The sequence below is a fragment of the Polypterus senegalus genome, chromosome 15, assembly GCF_016835505.1.
Source record: "Polypterus senegalus isolate Bchr_013 chromosome 15, ASM1683550v1, whole genome shotgun sequence".
NCBI classification, from domain to species: Eukaryota; Metazoa; Chordata; class Cladistia; order Polypteriformes; family Polypteridae; genus Polypterus; species Polypterus senegalus.
In genome coordinates this window covers 99,746,596-99,766,625 of record NC_053168.1, presented here as the reverse complement: position 1 = coordinate 99,766,625, position 20,030 = coordinate 99,746,596, and the positions used below count along the sequence as shown (strand labels likewise).

Genomic DNA, 20,030 nt, shown 5'->3' with positions numbered 1-20,030 from the left:
CGAATAAACACCATTAGTTGAACAGTCCTGCTGCTGTCCACAGACTCGTCACATTGGATGCTGAACCACCGGCATGTACTTAAGTCCTTGTCCAGCTGCTCAAACAAGTTTTCGGACATAGCTGACACTCTTCTGGTCACTGTACTAGCCCCAAGTTGGTATATCGGCTTGACCGAAGATGACATCTGACCGATATTTCTCGTCTTTAAAAACAGTCTCCGCGATTATCATCAAAGCTCCATTAACAATCTCCCCATCAGAAAACGTCTGATTGTTATTAACCAGATAATGTGCCTTTTTGGACTTCTTCAGCGGTCTTGTGAAAAAAGACCGCTGCTTGGTCAAAGCGGCCTTTAACTCACGCGCTTTCTCCGCCCGAAGCGCACTCTTGTGGGGGAGTTTGTGTGGAAGCTACCGTGAGTGGTTTGATAGAATGTTTCCACATTGTGCCGCTTTGAGATCACCACCGTAGCTCCACAAATGAGACACACACACACACACTTATTTAGTATTGATGTAAAAAAAGAACTGTTCTTCACAGTCTTTGTTAAAAATATGTTTTCTTTCTCTTCTCAGTCATGCTTTTTAGCGCGGTGTAATCATGGATGTATTAGCAAACGCGGGGTTAATTGTCATGCGCAGGTGACAGGTGAACTATAACCATGAAACATACAAATGCATTGTTTTTATATGTATATTTTTCATTTTGATTACCACCATAAAATTTGCATGTGTGAAACTTTCACTAGAATTTACATAAGGCGCAGCATTAAAAATATATGTATATTTATATTTTTGGCGAACCACAAGGTAAGGTGACCATCCGTCCCCGTTTTCCGGGGACAGTCCCTTTTTTCGGACAACTGCCCCCACTCTGAAACATGTCCCCGTTTTGTCCCCGGTTTAAGATTTCGTCCCCGGTTTCAGCTGGTTCACTTTTTTTGAATGTATCTCATCTAAGGTGACCGACCACCTGTCCCCGTTTTCCGGAGACAGTCCCCTTTTTCGGACCACTGTCCCCACTCAGAAACATGTCCCCGTTTTGTCCCCGGTTTAAGATTTCGTCCCTGGTTTCAGCTGGTTCACTTTTTTGAATGTATCTCATCACCACGATAATTTGAACTTGGCGCGCATGCACGGTGTTTTGACGGAGGTCATGCTTTACCACATCCTGCAACTTTGGCGAGAAATCACGTGATAAGCTTTCGCTTAGTGTTTAGAGTCCCTACTCGTGATCTGTAGATTCTACGCTCCTCCACAAACCACCCCCCATGTCCCCGGATTGGCCCAAAAAATTCTGGTCACCTTATCTCATCACCACGATAATTTGAACTTGGCGCGCATGCACGGTGTTTTGACGGAGGTCATGCTTTACCACATCCTGCAACTTTGGCGAGAAATCACGTGATAAGCTTTCGCTTTGTACTCTGTAGTGTTTAGAGTCCCTACTCGTCATCTGTAGATTCTACGCTCCTCTAAGCCCCCCCGACCCCGATTGGCTCAAAAAATTCTGGTCACCTTACACAAGGGCAACTTGCTATTTTTAGAACAGAACGGGCGACTGAGATGAAGCCAACGGGCGACCGGGTGCCCGCGGGCATAGGGTTGGTGACCCCTAGTGTAATTATCCGGCCGAAGACTGGGAGGATCATGGGGCTGGACAGCAGCTCAACACTATGCTGTCATAAGGAGACGTGGAGTGGCACACATGGGGACGAAATATAAGAGCACAATGCTTCAGGGCCGTAACACTGGAGTAGAAAACGAATAGTGTTAACCCAAAATGAGTTTGGTAGTGAGTAAAAAGTGGAGGCATCACCCACGGCTAGAACAGTGGGAGTTTAGCTGTGGAGCAATAAATAAAAGTTCAACGGTTTCAAGCCCTTGAACCGCGTATGGGTGTTCTTTTCTCCCTGCCTGGTTGTGGCTGGTAGTGGTGTCAGATGGTGGGATAATTCATCCCGCATAGCCACAACTGAGGGAGGATACCCGCAGACAGAAAAAATGGTGGACAGCAATTTACCTCTGCCACCACAATCATGGTTAAAATAGAAGGAGCCCATGGATGAGCTTGGCACATCAGGGCTGCAATGAGACAGCCTGACTCCCTGAAATTAAAGGCAGGGTGACAGGATCAGCAGTCTACTGGAATCAGTTTGAGGTAATTGCAGAGGCCAGTGGTTGGAAAACCAAGAACAAGGTAATACAGCTGCTGGCAGCCTTAAATGGGAAGGCATTGAAAATACTGTAAGATTTCCCAAAGACAGATTTAATGCACCTGGGTAGACTGTTTTAGGCCAATGAATGCCAGTTTGGGTGTAAGGAAACTAAGCTAGGGTTACAAAAACTGCAGCACAGCCGGGTCTGGTAAACAAGCGAGTGTGTGTGGACCTTCGCTGCTGAAGTGCAGGGTCTAGTAAACCAAGCATTTGTGCATTTCCCCAGTGTGATTAGGAATGAGTTGGCACAAGATGTATTTCTCCGTGGGCTGGCACCTACCGCTCTTCACCACCATGTGCAGCTTGCTCAGCTGCTGACTTTGGAGTAAGGACTCAATTAGGTCACTGAATTTGAGTTGATGTGTGGGGAGGAATCATCCTCTTTAGTGGCCTGGGAAGAAGTTGCTGCCAAGACAAAGTTGTTCTCCAACACCGGTGAGCCTTACAGGAATCGACACAATGAACCCTGGCCTTACTAGTGTTGGGGTAAGAACTGAGGGTCCCTGCCTCCATGGAATATGGATTACCTCCAGAAAGAGACAAGTATTTGTCGGGGCCTGAATATGTCTTCATTTAGCAGAATCGAGTTGATGCCATCCACACTTTCGCTCGGGAACAGTTGTGCGAGGCTGGGATACGTCAATAATGCCATTATGACATCCAAGTTTGGCAGCACTCATTCAGCCTGGGGAATCAGGTCTGTGTAGATTGATTGGTGCCCTACAGAGGAAGGTTAGGAGAGGAGGGTGAGGTTGTGGTGGCAAATAGCCAAGACACCCTAGATGACCTTCACTTGGTCCCTTTGGACAGTGGTCCTGGAGAAACTTCCCCTTCTAGGAATGGCTGATCTCCACACCGGCCCAGACAGACAACAAGGCTGCCCCAAAGGTATCGGGACTTTGATATGTCCTCAGGGTCGAGGAGCTGGGGGTTGGGGGGCAGTGTAATGATTTGGCAACAGACTCAGAGCGTCATGGGGCTGGACAGCAGCTGAGCACTATGCAGAAGGTGCAACTCAGCAGAAGGAGGGTGGGGGGGTGTTAGTCAAGCACGTAGAATGGCACATGTGGGAAAGAGATATACAAGAGCGGAGTGCTTCGGCGCTGTTAACACTGGAGCAGTAGACAAACAGTGCTCAAACTAAATGAGTTTGGCAGTGAGTAAGAAGTGGAGGCGTCACTCTTGGCTGGAGCAGTGGGAGTTTAGCTGGGGAGCAATAAATAAAAGTTCAACATTTTCAAAAGTCTGAAACGCATATTAGGTGTTCTTTCCTCCCTGCTTGGTTGTGGTTGTTACCATATGTTAATGCCACAGGGAAGTTTCTACAAATTCCAACTAATTGGCTAGGCATAGTTCGGGTCTAATTTAGACTTTAAACATTTGTTCCAATAGTTTCTGACTTCAGTGGATAGGCAAGCAAGTTTGAAGTATAGGAGAACACCCATGTAGCGTTTTTTTTAGCAAAACCGACTGAAAAAGGTGTTGAATGCAGGAAATTGTCCATCAGATTTTTAGAGATGTATTAGCAAAAATAAAAGTCACAAAAGCAGACATTTCAGAAAGTGTTTACATTGCTCTTGTAACAGCAGTTTTGCATGTAAACTATCCACAATACTTACTCCTGTCTCCTGTCCTTTGGGCCACTTGGTTCTCCATACAGAACAATGAAATGATATACAGTATCTGCTCAACCCAACATCTCTGCTCTTTTGTTTCTTGATTCTCGTCATTGCCATCATGAGCTGATGAATTCACATGGACTCTCTATGCTGACCACAAGAATTTTTCCAAGTCTTTATGGACCTGGTGTAGTACGCAGGAGCAGAGTCATGCTAGAACAAAAACAGCCTTTTCCAAACTGTTGCCACAAAGTTGAAAGCGCACAGTTATATAAACGTCTTTGCATTGTTTAAGCATTAACAGTACCCTTCACTGGAGCGAAGGGGCCTAGCCCAAACCCTGAAAAACTACTCCAGACCATTATCCTTCCTCCGCCACAATTTACAGTAAGGTACTATGTAGTCCATATGTTGGCATTCTCCTGGCATCCTCCAAACCCAGTTTGCCAGATAGTGACATGTCACTCATTACTCCAGACAACACGTTTATACTGCTTTAGGGTCCACTGGTGGCTTGCTTTACACCACTCCAACCAATGCTTTGCAATCTGCATAGTGATCTTATAGGCTTGTTTGAGCTGCTCAGTCATGGAAACCCACTTCAAGAAGGGCCAGTTTGGAACTCTGTTTTGAATGATGCCACAGAGAAATGGCAATTTTTACACACAATGGTGTGATAATGCGGGTTCTGCTACATGCTCCTATCCAGCTTCTGGGAGTTCTTGAACCCGACATTGTCGATAATGTCATGGATGAGCTAGGCAGTGAAGACATCAACTATGGTACAAAAGGTGCGAAGTGCTTTTATTAAAAACAGCAAAATCAAAAACAAAGTGTCCAAATAAATAGTGCAGCACTTCAAATAAGTCACTAAATAAATAATCCAATAAAACAGGTGAATCCATGGAGGTTAAAAACACAATAGAAAAAAATCCTTTAAAAACCAAGGTTAAAATAACAGCTGGAAGCAGTCTTTCTTTTAAAACTAAAGCCAGGTGCATTCTTCTACTGGCGGCTCCCCAGCTTCTCCGATTCAGGTCCCGCAACAGGAGAGTCGCCCAACCAGCAAATGCAGCTCCTTTTTTTCTGGTCCAGTAGCCCTCCGATCCCTGGCTACGTCGGGCTCCAGCCGGACCGAGACTTGGGTTCCTTCCCCAGTGGCCAAGGTGCTCATGCTGGGGCTCAACACACCCAAAGCCTCCTCGTCTCCGCTTCTTTCAACAGCCAGTCAACCCCTCTACCGGTCACTCCAGCTCCTCAAAATTTCTCAGCTGGAGCAACTGCTTCAATCTGCCCACTCCAAGAGTTGGCCAAACACTCCACCGTGGCTCTCCTACCAGCTGCATTACCATCCAACCTGCTCTCGCTCTCACGCACCGGCTTTCTCCTTCCTTTTGCCTTGTTCTCCATTAACCTCTGTTCCTTCTCTGTCTTTTTTCCTTCCTCTTTTTCTCCCCTCCTCTCTTTTCTCCTTCTTTTTTCCCCTTCTGACCACCTTGCGCTTCTATTATATGCTCTGGGGACGTGGATCAGGTGTGGCAATCAGCAGCGAGTGAAGCGATTATTTATTTAAAATGTGGCCTTTGATCTGAGCTGTGGACCCGCTATACCACATACTGTATGGTCTTTGAGTTTGTGTTTGTCTACCGGTTTGGGGCTGAGCTGTTGTTGCTCCTAGATGCTTCCACTTCATAATAATAGCACATACAGTTAACCAAAAAGATCTAGCAGACAAGGAATTTCATGTAATGACTTAGGGCAAAGGTGACATCCTACGACAGTGCCACTGTTAAAAGTCACTGAGCTTTTCTGTACGATCCATTCTACTGTCAAAGTTTGTCAATAGACATTGCATGGATATGTGCTTGATTTTATGAATCTGTTAATAATGGATGCATCTAAAACACCTGAATCCAATAATTTGTAGGGGTGTCCATATATTTATGTCCATATAGTGTATCTTCTTTCCCCAATAAAATCATACTGTTCAAATCTTAATCAAATTTAATGACAATTATTAGATGAATCAATGTACAAGCTAAAATCATATATGTTTCATCATTATTTTAGCTTTAATGACAGCACAGGCAAAACTCAGAATATATATGGATAAAATCTGTTATTTTACATTAATATTATTAAGTTTAGATAATTTTGATTGCAAATATTTCTCCCTAAGTGCTGGACGTGCATAATCATGTTCACATTGTCTAAAGCCGGTATATTTTTATTTAATTATGAAATGATGGATCCATTGATAAAGTCATTTGTAGTTAGGAGAGACCTTAAAAAATGTATCAGAAATGAGCATATCATCACAAAAAGTAATTTAACTACTGCCTCTAACCCCTAGCCTAGGCCAGGAGATATGTTTTTGGTAGGACAGTTTATACTGATCACAATTTCTCAGCGATTTCTCAAAGTGTCAATAACTGAAAATCCTTAAGAAGACAAAGCATGCAATTACAGCAAGAATGGGTTATGTGTCATGATCATCTCTGTTGTATAGGTGTATTTTGTATCAGAATGAGTACAAAAAGTATTACTACTGTATATAGAAGAATGCACCGAGGAAACAGGAGTGTATAATTAAAAACTACAACTCGATGTCTCTTTCCTGACTGTTTCTGATTTACAACACCGGCAATCAATACAAGACTCCACCATGGTATTGTTTACTGGTAGCACCCAACAGCGTGGTTAAGATTAGGGTTGCGGGAGGGTTACCTGATTCAAAACAGCGTTTCATGACAAGACGTTGTGGGCATTACTTAACCTACGTCATAGGTACAGCAGGCTGTAGTTAGACCCATCTCATTGGACCTGCTGTTTAGGGGTATTCTCAGAAAGACTCCAAAATTATCAGTTATACGCTCGCCAAGGCTCTGCAAATGCCAATGTGTGGGATTCTCTGTAATTAGCCTGAAAATGAGAATTAGCTTAAATTAACTTGATTATGTAAGGACTGGAAAAGATGACGAGGCAGACGAAGACACATTTGCTGCGACTGAAAAAAGGAATGCGATGGGTTCTTGTTGTATCCTCGGTTTATAGCTAAAGTCTGCACCATTCTGTAATTAAGATGCACGATTCATAAAATAAAAGTCTGTATGGCACGCCTACTTGGCTGGTTTCTCCATACAACACTGTAAAAAACGTACTTTATAGAACAAAATATAGATAGATAGATAGATAGATAGATAGATAGATAGATAGATAGATACTTTATTAATCCCAAGGGGAAATTCACATATAATGGGCAAATATGAGCAAATTTTACAGTACATTCATGCTATTCGAAATAACTGATATCTTCTTGTGTAAAAAATTAAACTGCAATTGAGCATTTTCTTTATGTAATAGATTTTATCTGTCACTATAAAAACAAAGATATCTACTTTATTAAGGAAATCATATACATTTTTCATCTGTAAATTTAGCGTTAACTGGCAATTCAATAAGTACTGAAAAAAATGTTTAAAATGAACACAAAAATTTTAATCTGTAAAATAAACAAAATCGTAAAAATACAGTAAAAGTACAGCAGCAATGGATGGCAACCAAAAACCTTAAAATGACAATCATTTACCAAATTAAAAAAAAAAACCAACAACATACAGTACTGAGAAATTTTGATTATTTCTTTATGCAACAAAAGACTGCAGATGCTGTATTCTGATGCTCTGTATTCTGTACATAAATTTCTATTAAAACATGTTTTTCACATATTAAAAGGTTTTAAATGCTTCAGATTAGTACTGAAACCCAAAAAGAATGCAGATATCTTGTAAAAATATCACTTAAGTGAACTCATCATCGCCCAATTGAAAACTTTGCCAGATCACAGACAGCTTATAGAATTTGCAGATCAAGCTTTAAATTTGTCTTCACCTTACTGAACTCTGCTGGTTCCACATGCTACTAAATTGATTATGCATTTCAAATATTAAAAGCTACAGAAGTGGGAAACATATGGTTGGCGCATCTTGGGAAGGTGTGCAAATTGTAAAGAAAGAAAGTTAATTTAAATGAACATGAATCAATTTCAATGTTTTTTTTTTAATTTCTTAAGAATGTTTAGAACTTGGTTTGGAAAAAGTAATAAAAATAATATAATACATTAAAACGTGTTTGCTAATTTAGTTTAACAGGAAACATAAAAACTTCATATGAGAAATCAGAAAAAATCAGAGTATATTATTAAAAATAAATGCATGTGCACTATAATAAAATACAAATAAATATGTAAAATTATGAATCAGCTCTAAAGATATAAATTATTTTTCAATTTTTACATACCTGTACTATAAATTTAAATTAATAGATGGATAATATTGTGAAAGATCAGGTTTTTTTATTGATTAAGGGGTGTTTTATGTTTTGTTTTTTTTTTAACAAGAAAAGATTGTCATGTTAAGGTTTTTTGATTGGTACCCATTGCCGCCATACTTTTATCGTTTTATTATAATATTTTTAGTGAAGGCTTGTTCAATTGGCCTAAGAACTCATGAGAACTTTGAATTTTTCACAGGTTGCACATACTGCACATGTGGCATCTATAATCTCCAAGGACAGACTGTGAAATCAGTTCTCAAAACAGTAAACCAAATCACAATAAAAAGACTATAACACAAGAAATGATATATACTGCTCAATAAAATTAAGGGAACACTTAAATCACACATCACTTCTTGATGAACGCAGTATTCAAGTGGAAAACCTTTACTGAGTAATACTGTATAATTCGTTGAGAACAAAATGATGTGAACAGCAGTCCATGGAAACCAAAATTACCAACCCACTGATGACTGGATTCAACATAACACCCAAAATCAGTCAAAAACTGAAATTACAGGCTTATACAACTTGTATGATTTTCATCAGGGCAGCTCATAATGTGACTCAATAATGTATATGGCCCCCACATGCCTGTAAGCATTCCCAACAACATTTGAGCATACCTCTGATGAAACCTGGATCAGGGCATCAGTGAGATCCTGGAAAATATGTGACACTACTTACACTGATACATAACGTCTCAGAGGTTCTCAATTGGATTCACTTCTGGGGAACGTGCAGGCCAGTCAATGGCATCAATGCCTTCCTCATCCAGGAACTGCCTACACACTCCTGCACAAGCAGGAACCCAGTGCTTACTGCATCAGCTTTTATCCTGGTATCTAACAACTGAAAAGATATCATTGCATGTAGAAGTATGTTCAACCCTCCAAGGATATGCCTCCCCAGACCATCACTGACCCACCGCAAAACCGGTCAAGCTTGATGATGTTACATGCTGCAAAATGCTCACCAAGGCGTCTCCGGACTCTTTCATATCTGTCACATGTGCTCAGTGTGAGCCTGCTGCATGGTATTTTCCTGTGAGCATAGATCCTACTAGAAGATGTTGGGCTTGATGTTGGGTTGATGCCCTTCTATGGCCCTGTCCAGCTCACTTCGTGTAACAGCCCATCTCCAGATATCTCCTCCATAATGCTCCTTGCAACACCACTTATGAACGTGTCATCCTGGAGAAGCTGGACTGTGCAACATGAATTGGCTCCAGGTACCACTTCATGCTACCAGTAGTGACAAGGTCACTCAAAACGCAAAACTACAGAAAAATTGGTGAGGAAGGATAAGGTAGGAGCAATTGTCTACACAGCAATTGGCCACATGCAAAACCCCATTTTTGGGGGTTGTCCTGCTGTTGTTTCTCCAGTGCACCTGTTGTTGCTTTCCATTTACACCAAAGCATGGTAAAGTTGTTTCACAATTGCTTATGCATTCAGATTGATAACCCTGAAGCTTAATTGACTTGGTGTTAGACTGTGATAATTAAGTGTCCCCTTAATTTTTTGAAGCAACACATACAGGGTGGGCCATAAGTTTCCATACATTGGAAAAATAAAAATTTTTTATGAAAAAACATTTTTATTTATATAATATGCTCTACATGACTGACATTGTTTTGAAAACACATTTCAAACCTGACCCGGCCATCAGTATGATTTCAATTCGTTGCTCTTTATTCAAACGCATTTTAGGGTATCTGAAATATAAATCATCTTAGGAAACGTACTGTATCACCAACGCCATTACAAGCGTAACTCCAGCTGTGCTTACGTGTTCATCAGCAGTGGCGGAAACGTATTGAAATGTGTTTTCAAAACAATGGCAGTCATGTAGAGCATATTATATACATAAAAATGGTTTTTACTTCATTCTGACTTGGTCTAAAATCCGTCCATCCATCATCCAAACACATTTATCCACGGCAAGGATTGTGGATCCGCCAGCCAAAGGCGCAAGCCGACTTTCAAGTTGAACATTATTTTAGAGCACAAGAGAGGGTCCCTGATCCATGCAAGACAACTCGCACCACATAATATCCGCCACTTTACGTTGGAGTAAAAGTAGCGTAGTCGCGTTTTTTAATGTCCTTATTTTTGAGAAACCTCTGGGCTTTTACTACACTCATAGCCATTCATATAATCACTAAAGTAAGACTATAGGATTTAAACACATACAACCTCCTGCCTTAAACTGTCATAGAAATATTGCGAGTAATTAACATTACAATTAAATAAATAAATACCTTTACCTTTCAAAGCTCCCTGTGACGCAGAGTGAGACCCTACTTTTATGACAATAGAGGAATTGGTCATTCAAACGAAATAAAAAGTACACTAAATATAATTTAAAGTATATGGGCAGAGCAACGGGGTTTTGTTTGCAAGCGGATACTTTTTTAGTAAATAATAAGTAAAATTTTAAGTTAATTTCCTTTATAATTCTTCTGCATAAATTAACTTATTGAGATGATTAAAGATAGAGGCCTTCAACCGAGGTAGCTAACCGCGTTACCTTTGTTCTTTTCACGTTTCACTGTAATGTGCTTTTCATGAGGTTGCGAAACGATTATTTTAGAAACGTCTCGTTTTCTTTTGTTAGCAGAGTTCCGCTTTAAACTAAGCGTTTAAAGTTATTCAGTTGGTCACCGCAAGGACAATGACCGTACAAACGTCAGTATGTCCAAAGCTTTTAATCTGAGTAAGTGGGTGGTCACTCAGCCCCCATTATGAATATTCACATTGTTCAAATGCCCGTTTATTACACTGACATTTCTAATTGTGGATTGTCGGTCCTCAATTGCCCAATACACGAAAGGTTTTCGCCTTGTCCCCATTGTCACATTTACAGATAGACGCTGACTTCCAGAGACTGAATATTCAGTCGGCGCTTAGAAAATGGATTGTCACCAAATATAAATGCGATGACAAAAAAACGTTCACCATGTTTAAACGTAAACCTTTTGAAAAAATGTAAAAATATTTTTAATGTCTTAAGGACTCTATCTCTATAGGTCAGGTAGGGTGAGCTAGTGTATGGAGGACAACACGTGACGTGAAAGTAAATAAATACATATTTGGCACAAAATATAAAGATATAAATAAATTACTGATAGGAATACATACATAAGAGAATATATCGATTAGGTTAATGTATTTATTCACAACAAATATACATTGATTTATTTATTTCCATATTTACGTATTGGTTATTTACTTATTTCCAGATTTATTTATTTACGGATTTCTTCATCTCTACATTAATGAGGTGGGCAGCCCTAAGTGTTTTCTAAAGCATTGCGCCCCATTGCCTTGGCCTTGCTGGGATGAGAAGAAATGCTAGTTGACTTTCCAAATTCTTGCTGCTAAGGTCATTAGCTAATGAAGTTAAAAATGGAGCACCAAAACATTGTGTTAAATTTTCAATTTCACTTGGTGGGATTCATAAATAATTTGGCACATACTTCAAGAGGTTGCCCAATACCTTCTCAAGCAGTTTCCTTGTGGAAGCCATTGCGCGACCAAAGAGAAGTGAATGAACTTATCGATCGGTTACTGTTGCTTCGCCCTGGTTTGCCCTTCTAACCTAGAGTTTTAGAAAAGTATACGAAATAATTAAATTTGGAAATAAATAAATCAACAGATAGTGGGACAGTGGTGCAGTGGAAGTGCTGCTGCCTCGCAGTAAGGAGACTTAGGTTCACTTCCTGGGTCCTCCCTGCGTGGAGTTTGCATCTTCTCCCCGTGTCTACGTGGGGGTACTCCGGTTACCACAGTCCAAAGACATGCAGGTTAGGTGCATTGGCGATTCTAAATTGTCCCTTGTGTGTGTGTGCCCTGCGGTGGGCTGATGCCCTGCCTGGGGTTTGTTTCTGGCCTTGAGCCCTGTGTTGGCTGGGATTGGCTCCAGCAGACCCCCATGACCCTGTGTTAGGATATTGCGGGTTGGATAATGGATGGATGGATAAATAAATAGATATTTGGCGTGAAAACTAAATCATTTATTTAGTGCAAGGATTTTTCAACCAACATTTTTTAATTAATTTATATTACATATGTATTTTTTATTTACTTTTATGCATATTCCAGCCGACTTCTGATGTTCCCTCTAGTGTTAGTTCCTGTTTTGCGACCGGTATTACTGGTTTTACTCATCTCGCTCGGTACATTTTTGTCAAACATACAGTAAATAATTAAAGATGATTATGAGGTGCATTTAGTTTTCACTACCTGCAGAGGTACAAAAATGCGCCCGCGGCCTGAGCACACAACACTGCCCATTTACTTTTTTTGACCAATCACCAACACAGCTGTTTCTTGTCATCTGTATAGCGTTCGCACAGTTGGTATGTACCATGACACGTCGCGCAGTAGCTTTCTGCAAGTGTGCTTGTTTGTTTTCTCTTTGAAGAAAGGATGACAGACGCGAACATAGTTTTTTCTCATCAACAAAAGTAAAATGTCTCTTGTCTTTCTGCTCATCCCACGTGTTCAAGTTGGGCACTACCATTACTGCGAGACGTGCCACAGATTGCGCAGCTGAGCTATTTCATAGGCTGATACACTCAAGTCTGTGTGTCTGCGCAGCCGGTTGGCTTCTCCCGTGAGCCTTTGCTACGATCACCCACTTAGCGGGACGGGTCTTGGCTTTGTTTTGTGATTCTATCCTGCTCGTCTTGGACCGTCTTCATTGTTGCTCTTGCTATCTGGTGTTAGATTCAGCATTGTGCTGCTACAGTAGTAGAGATTGTGGAAGAAGGAGAAGAATGAGGACATGGCGGTAAAGTCGAGGCGGCAGCAGCAGCAGCAGCAGCAGCAGCACCGGGAGACACGCCACGATAAATCCAGGCGGTCTGGTCCAGAAATCGAGGAGAAGAAGAGTGGCGTATTCGATCGGGGGAAAAGCCGACTTGTTTCCGGCCAGATCAGTAGCCGCGGCGGGAGCCTGCTGAATATAGGGATACCTTTGCTCTTGGGTAAGTAAAGCAGAACTAGCACGGGATGACTGGGGAATAAGGCATCAGATGTGTTAATTCACAAATCTATAAGAGGGAAGCAGAATTCATAGTGGATGGGTATGAAGGGAAGGGAATTGGGGAAGCAGACAACTAACAAGCCGTGAGGCCAAACACTGTGAAATGAGGTTAGTTGTGCACATGAAATAAGCATTAGCAAAGTAGTATCGGTTCGTCACAAGGGGTACTGAATAAAAATGCCCGTGTGAGTGGCTTGTGGAAGGAAACACTGGTTAAGCAGGGCATCCAATGAGAGGAGAGTAAAAGAGAAAACATGCGACCCAGCTCAAGGAAGTAAAACTGCTGCTGGTGAGCAGGGCTGACAAAGAAGGGGTGAAATTGGCAGAGCAAAACAATGCTGACAGCTACTGAAAATAGTATTGATCAGGCACTAGGTGGAAGGCCGTGTAATCAAGGATTGAGTGGGTGCACACACATTTTGGTTGGCTGGTTATTTTCTGTTTTGTCAAAATACACTGTACAGTCTGTGGACCATTAACTAGATATTTATCAGATGGCCGGAAGATTAGGATAAATAAATGTGATGCTGCAAATACAGAAAGTCACATAAGTGCTATCAACACAACTGCCATCCTCCATGTTTATGCTTTCTGTTGTGTGTGGTCAACAAAGTTCAAGTGGGAGGGGAAACAGTAAGAAATCTTTTTCCTACCCACAGTTGTTTTAATAGCAATGTTGTAGTGTTGTACTGTGTTAGCCATAGATTCATACAGGAGAAAGTGGGGTGAAATGACACCTTTTATTGGATAACTAAATAGATTACAAATGCAAGCTTTCGAGGCAGCTAAGGCCCCTTCATTAGGCAATAAATAATTCCAAACAAGACTAGTTAATGATTTATTTTCTGGAACCAAGTACTGTAGAACACTTTTTCTTTTTTGTAACATGCTAAAAGTTTTTTTCTATACACAACTTCTCCACACAAAAACCAAGGGTACTAAATATGTTTGTATATTGCCAGGTATTGTACAGTTTGCCAAAAGCATACAATCTAAAGTGTGATGCCCTTTGATTCTAGTAGGTACTATTTGAGTGTGAAATGGAATACACTGCTGTTCAAAGGACTGGAAAAAGCAGTATTTTATTAGCAGTAGTGTTACATGTATAGAGTGGAGTAAAATTTTTATATGCATGTCCAACCAACATGCAACAGGTTACCCCACTCTGGTTTTATGATAAGCATGAATATGAAAAATGTGTAAGTTAATTGTGCATAATAGAAAGCACAAATCATCTTACATGGTATACTGCTCACTCCAATTTTTATACTGTATTTTCATACTTAAAAAAATAATAGCAAAAACTCCAGTATAGTTATAATTTCTTACTAGTTTTCCTGGTATAGTATGAAGTTGGAAACTGAATATAGTGCCTTAAAATACTAGGCAAACCCTGAAATAAACTGCATTTCACACTTCCCAATTAGATTAATTTTCATGCCTAGTACTAACCACAATGCTGAATTTCATTGTTTTATTTCAGGTAACATATGTTTATTATTAGACAATTGCATGGTTTCACATCCAATGCCCAGTCATTTTTCTGTGTGATGTTTGCATGTTCTCCCAGTATTTTTCTGTATTTTAACTAACACATCCCCAAACATTTGTACAAATAGGTTAGTTAATTGCTGAATCCACATTGGCTCTGTGTCAGTGAGTAAGCTCTGTAAAATACTGGTAGTCTGTATAGAAATTGAATTAAGCAGAGTTGAGAGGATTAAGTCATATTTTCTTTATTAATCGCCATGTCAAGCTGAATATAGTGGTCATGTATTCACCAGCCAACCATTTCTACCAAGTTATCAAAAAAAAAAAAAAATCCTGAATTATAAAGTATAGATGAACAAGAAGTACTGTATGTGCTTAAACATGGAAGACTAGAATGAAAAAAGATATTTTGCAGTTTCAAATTATTGTTCTAGTTCACTTTTGAAATCTCTTGCAATTTTGAAAAACACATCATTTTCATTTCAAGTTACTATACATATTTAAATTGCAGACCAGTTCACAGTCTGTCTAGCATTTATATGTTTTGCAAATGTTTGTGGCATCCCTCCCAAATTCCAAACATGTGTAGTAAGAAATGCTAAATTGGCATGGTGTTGGACTGGAGTCTGTCCAGGATTGGCTCTGGGCTTGTACCCCAATGCTACTGTAATAGTTTTAGTTGGCAAATAATAAATGCTTAATAAATGAATTGGCAAATAATAATATGCTTAATAAGTGAATATTTGTGTTTACGAATATAGTGTAATTAAAATAAAAACTAAAACCATAATGCAGTGCATTCAGTAGAGAAATGAGTATCTGCTTGTGTATAAGGTTACCTTATAAATGAGGTTGCATGGAATTAGAATGCTTAAAATATTTTTAATATAAATGCAAGTATGAATAAATTAAGCTATTGTTACTAGGCAGTGGAGTGGAGAAACAACGTTAACCTGCACAGATTTGAGAGAAAATGCTTTGGGGGCCACCTGTGATCATTCATTTTTGCCTTTTGACGCCTTGCTATCTAAACTTTCCATGAGCGGCATGCAGAGCACTGCATTTTATTTATTTATTTGGCTGACAATTTTATCCATAGCGTCTTACAACATTTGATATACAATTGGTTACATTTCTTTTTCCAATTGGAGCACAGGCGAGAGAAGTGACTTGCTCAGGTTTCATACAGGGTCAGTGGTGGGATTTGAACCCACAACCTCAGGGTTTGAAGTCCAAAACCTTTACCACTGTGTAACACTGCCTGCCTACTCTCCAAGGTAATGTTAGGTTAATTTTTGATTGAATACAACATTTTTCTGTTCTTTGTCACTGGGGGAAATTTGGCTTTTTATTATGTCTCCTTTCTAAGGTCCCATTCAGAGATTAATATTCTGTAGTAATATATTTTGTAACATTTTCTAAGTTAATGTTATTATAAACTTAAATGACAATGTCAGTTTTTCAGTTTAGATAAATTTTTTATAAATGTCTTCATGAATAGCATGAATGGCTATGCTTTACAATCATATGATATGTTTTAATATTAAAATGTCTTTTATTTTGCTTATGCTTTAACAAAATCAATTCAGCATTTCATATACTCTCTGACGTAAATACTCAAAGTATGAAATTTATACTTTGATTGTTTAAAACTTTCTGGGAAAACTGCCAGGTACTGAATACTTTGCCAAAACCATAACTATATTAAACAGCACACAGAAACCCTAAATATTCACACATTAAGCCCCGATTTTATATAGTTTTATTGAAATCACAACATTCCATACAAATAGATCAATTTTACAAGAATAGAATTAAAAACAAATCAACCCCACCCCTGAGAAAGAGAGCATGGGCAGCAGAATAAAACTTAAACCTAGTAAAAATAAGTAAATAGATAAATTAATAAGTGAATATAGATGAATGGAGAAGAAAAAGAAAGAAAAAAAAAAGAATAGGCAGAGAATTTGCTTCCTCAGTACTTTAAAACCTTATTGTAAAATGTTATTGATTAGATCCTGCCAGGTTTTGAAAAATGTCTGCACAGATCCTCTAAGTGAGAATTTGACTTTTTCCAATTTCAAATAGTATGTAACATCAGTTACCCACTGACTTAAAAAGGGAAGAGGTAGGATTCTTCCAGTTGAGCAAGATAAATCTGCATGCCAGTAGTGTAGTAAAGGCAATCACAGTTTGTTTGTCCTTCTCCACTTTAAGCCCATCTCAAAGAACACCAAACACAGCTGTTAATGGGTTAGGAGGTATTGTGACACCAAGGCTGTCTGAAAGGCATTTAAAAATGTTGGTCCAGAATGATGTTAATTTGGTGCAGGCCCAAAACATGTGACCTAGTGAGGCTGGAACTTGATTGCAGCGTTCGCAGGTAGGATCTTGCCCTGGAAACATTTTGGACAATTTTAAGCGAGACAGATGTGCTCGATATATAATTTTGAGTTGAATAATTGTATGCTTTGCGCATATGGAGCTCCAGTGAATTCTCTGCATTGCTACCTTCCACTCCTTTTCTGATATGTTGAGGGAGAGATCCTTTTCCCATTGTCCTCTTGGATCTTTGAAAGGGAGGGACTGTAAAATGATTTTATAAATTGCAGAGATGCTGTCTAGGTCCTTGGAACTGATCAATATATTTTCCAGCATAGAGGGAGGTGGGAAGTGAGAAAAATTGGGCAGGTTCTAATTTCAAGACAGTGAAAGAAATGTGTTGCTGGGAAATTAAATTTAGAATGTAATTGTTCATAGGATGCAAAGACGTTTTCTATGTACGTGATTTAATCCCATATGTTTTCCAGACATTAAAAACTGCATATGTTTGCAAGGGCTGAAAAAGGTGGTTCTCGTGCAGAGATGCCACTGATAAAAGATTATCTATCTTAAAATGTTTCCTACATTGGTTCCATATTCTGAGTGAGTGAAGCACTATTAGGTTATTAGTATATTGGCGATAATTTGCATTTATTGGGGGGCAAAGCAAGGAATATAAAGAGGAACTGCAGGATTTTATTTTTATTGCAGACCAAGCCTGTATATGTTCATCTATTTGTGTGAATGTCCAGGTTTTTATATGTTGTATGTTTGCTGCCCAGTAGTAAAACTGAAAGTTAGGTAGAGCCATACCACCTTCTGTCTTTGGCCTTTGTAGGGTCGCTCTTTTGATACGTGGATATTTTGAGATTCCAAATAAATGTGGTTATGGTTGAATCTAATTTCTTAAAGAACGATTTATTGATGTATATTGGAATATTTTGAAACTAGACATTAAGCCTGTTAAAATAATGGGCGCTAGAACAGTAGTGCATAAAAATTAGTAGGAACAGTCTATATTAAATGGCAAAGTACCTTGTATGTGGCTCTAATATGCGTCACTGTATTGTGTGCCTTTAATTTTCTCTCGCAGTAATACTAGTTTGTATTTCCATAAAATGCCTGTAATTTTCTCTGACAGTAATACAGTGGAACCTCGGTTCACGACCATAATTCGTTCCAAAACTCTGGTCGAAACCCGATTTGGTCGTGAACCGAAGTAATTTTCCCCCATAGGATTGTGTGTTAATAAAATGAATCCATTCCAGACTGTACAAACTGTATGTAAATATATATTTTTTAAAGTTTTTAAGCACAAATATAGTTAATTATAACATTTAATGCACAGCGTAATAGTAAACTAAATGTAAAAACATTGAATAACACTGAAAAAACCTTGAACAACAGAGAAAATTAACACTGCAAGAGTTTGCGCTATAGCGCTACGAACCGCTTGCTAAAAACACTTTTTTTGTTTTAAGTACAGGGAAAAAAGTGAACATTTGAAAAATCCGTAATTTAATAAACTACCAAGAAAAGTAGCATTGCAACAATGTACGCGTGCGCCTGTGTGTGTGTGTGTGTCTTGCAAGCGCGTGTGTGTCTCTCTCTCTCGCACCTGTGTGTGTGTCTCTCTCTCGCACGCCTGTGTGTGTGTCTGTCTCGCGCACGCACCTGTGTTTGTCTCTCTCTCTTTCTCTCTCTCTCTCTGCACAGGGAATGCACAGAGAGAGACTGAACATGCGCACTTCACCAGAAGACACACACAGACATTTTAAAATAAAAAGAGATGTTTAGGGAAGATATTCATCTTAATAATGTTAATTCTTCCAGATAAAGTGAGATGAAGGGTTGACTTTCCACACAGACAGCAAAATTTTGTTGATAAAGAGCTTTATGTTTACTTGTGCTGTTTACCCCTATATATTGAAACTGATCTGCAATGATAAAAGGGAAGGTGTCCAATCTAATATTGTGTGCTTGAGAATTCACTGGAAAGAGCACACTTTTAGTCAAATTAATTCTGAAACCAGAAATCTTTTGAAATTCTGTTAGTGCTGTTAGGACTGCAGGCACAGTATTTTGTGGGTCTGATATATACAGTACCATATCATCTGCATATATAGAAATTTTCTGCTCAAGTCCTTCTCTGATAATCCCCTTCATCTCATAAACATTTCAACAGTGAACTGCCAGTGGCTCAATGGCGATTGTAAAACATAGTGGTGACAAAGGGCATCCTTGTCTGGTACCACAATCTAGTTTAAAGTAGTATGAATTAATGTTGTTAATACAAACTGAAGCTTTTGGATTAGTATACAGTAGTTTGGGTTTAGCCAGAACATTTGTGGATGGATCAAATTTCTCTAATGTAGTGAAAAGGTAGTTCCGTTCAATCATGTCAAATGCTTTTTCTTCATCCAACGATAATAAAATCTATGGGATGTTTGACTTTGTTGGTGAGGCGTTGAAGATTGGATGCTAAATGTCGGCCTTTAATAAATGCCGTTTGATCTTGTTATATTACTGAAGGCAGCACTTTCTCCAGCCTTCTAGCTAGGACTTTGGAGACTATCTTAACATAATTATTCAGAAGAGAAATTGGTCTGTATGATGTACATTGTAATACATCCTTATTTTGTTTACGAAAGACGGTGATTAATGCTTGACGAAAAGTTTGACGTAGAATTTTATTGTCTGTAGCTTCTCTGAATGTTGCTAATAGGAGGGGAGCTAGCTGAGTGGAGCAGGGTAGCCATCTGGGCCTGCTGCTTTCCACTCTGAAATGACTTTATAGCATCTAATAACTCCGAGTGCCAACGTTTTATCCAATTCCTTTGCACTAAGAGTATCTATTTGTGGTATCTCTAATGCATCCAGAAATGCATTAGATTGTGTCTTGTCTTCTTTAAACTAGTATAATATAAGGTTTTATAGTAGTCTTTAAATGTGTGCATTATATTTTTATGGTCAATGATTATGTCTCCGTTTG

At 39.2% G+C, this 20,030-nt stretch overlaps 1 protein-coding gene across 1 annotated transcript in view; it reads left to right on the top strand.

Moving 5' to 3' along the window:
• Window positions 1–12,781: 12,781 nt before the first annotated feature.
• dpy19l1l (dpy-19-like 1, like (H. sapiens)) overlaps window positions 12,782–20,030 on the top strand; it is a 79,670-nt gene continuing 72,421 nt past the window's right edge. Inside the window, exon 1 of the mRNA XM_039736414.1 lies at window positions 12,782–13,166. Within this exon, the coding sequence (XP_039592348.1) occupies window positions 12,965–13,166 (202 nt within the window). The 5' untranslated portion in view covers window positions 12,782–12,964. The remainder of the gene's footprint in view (window positions 13,167–20,030) is intronic.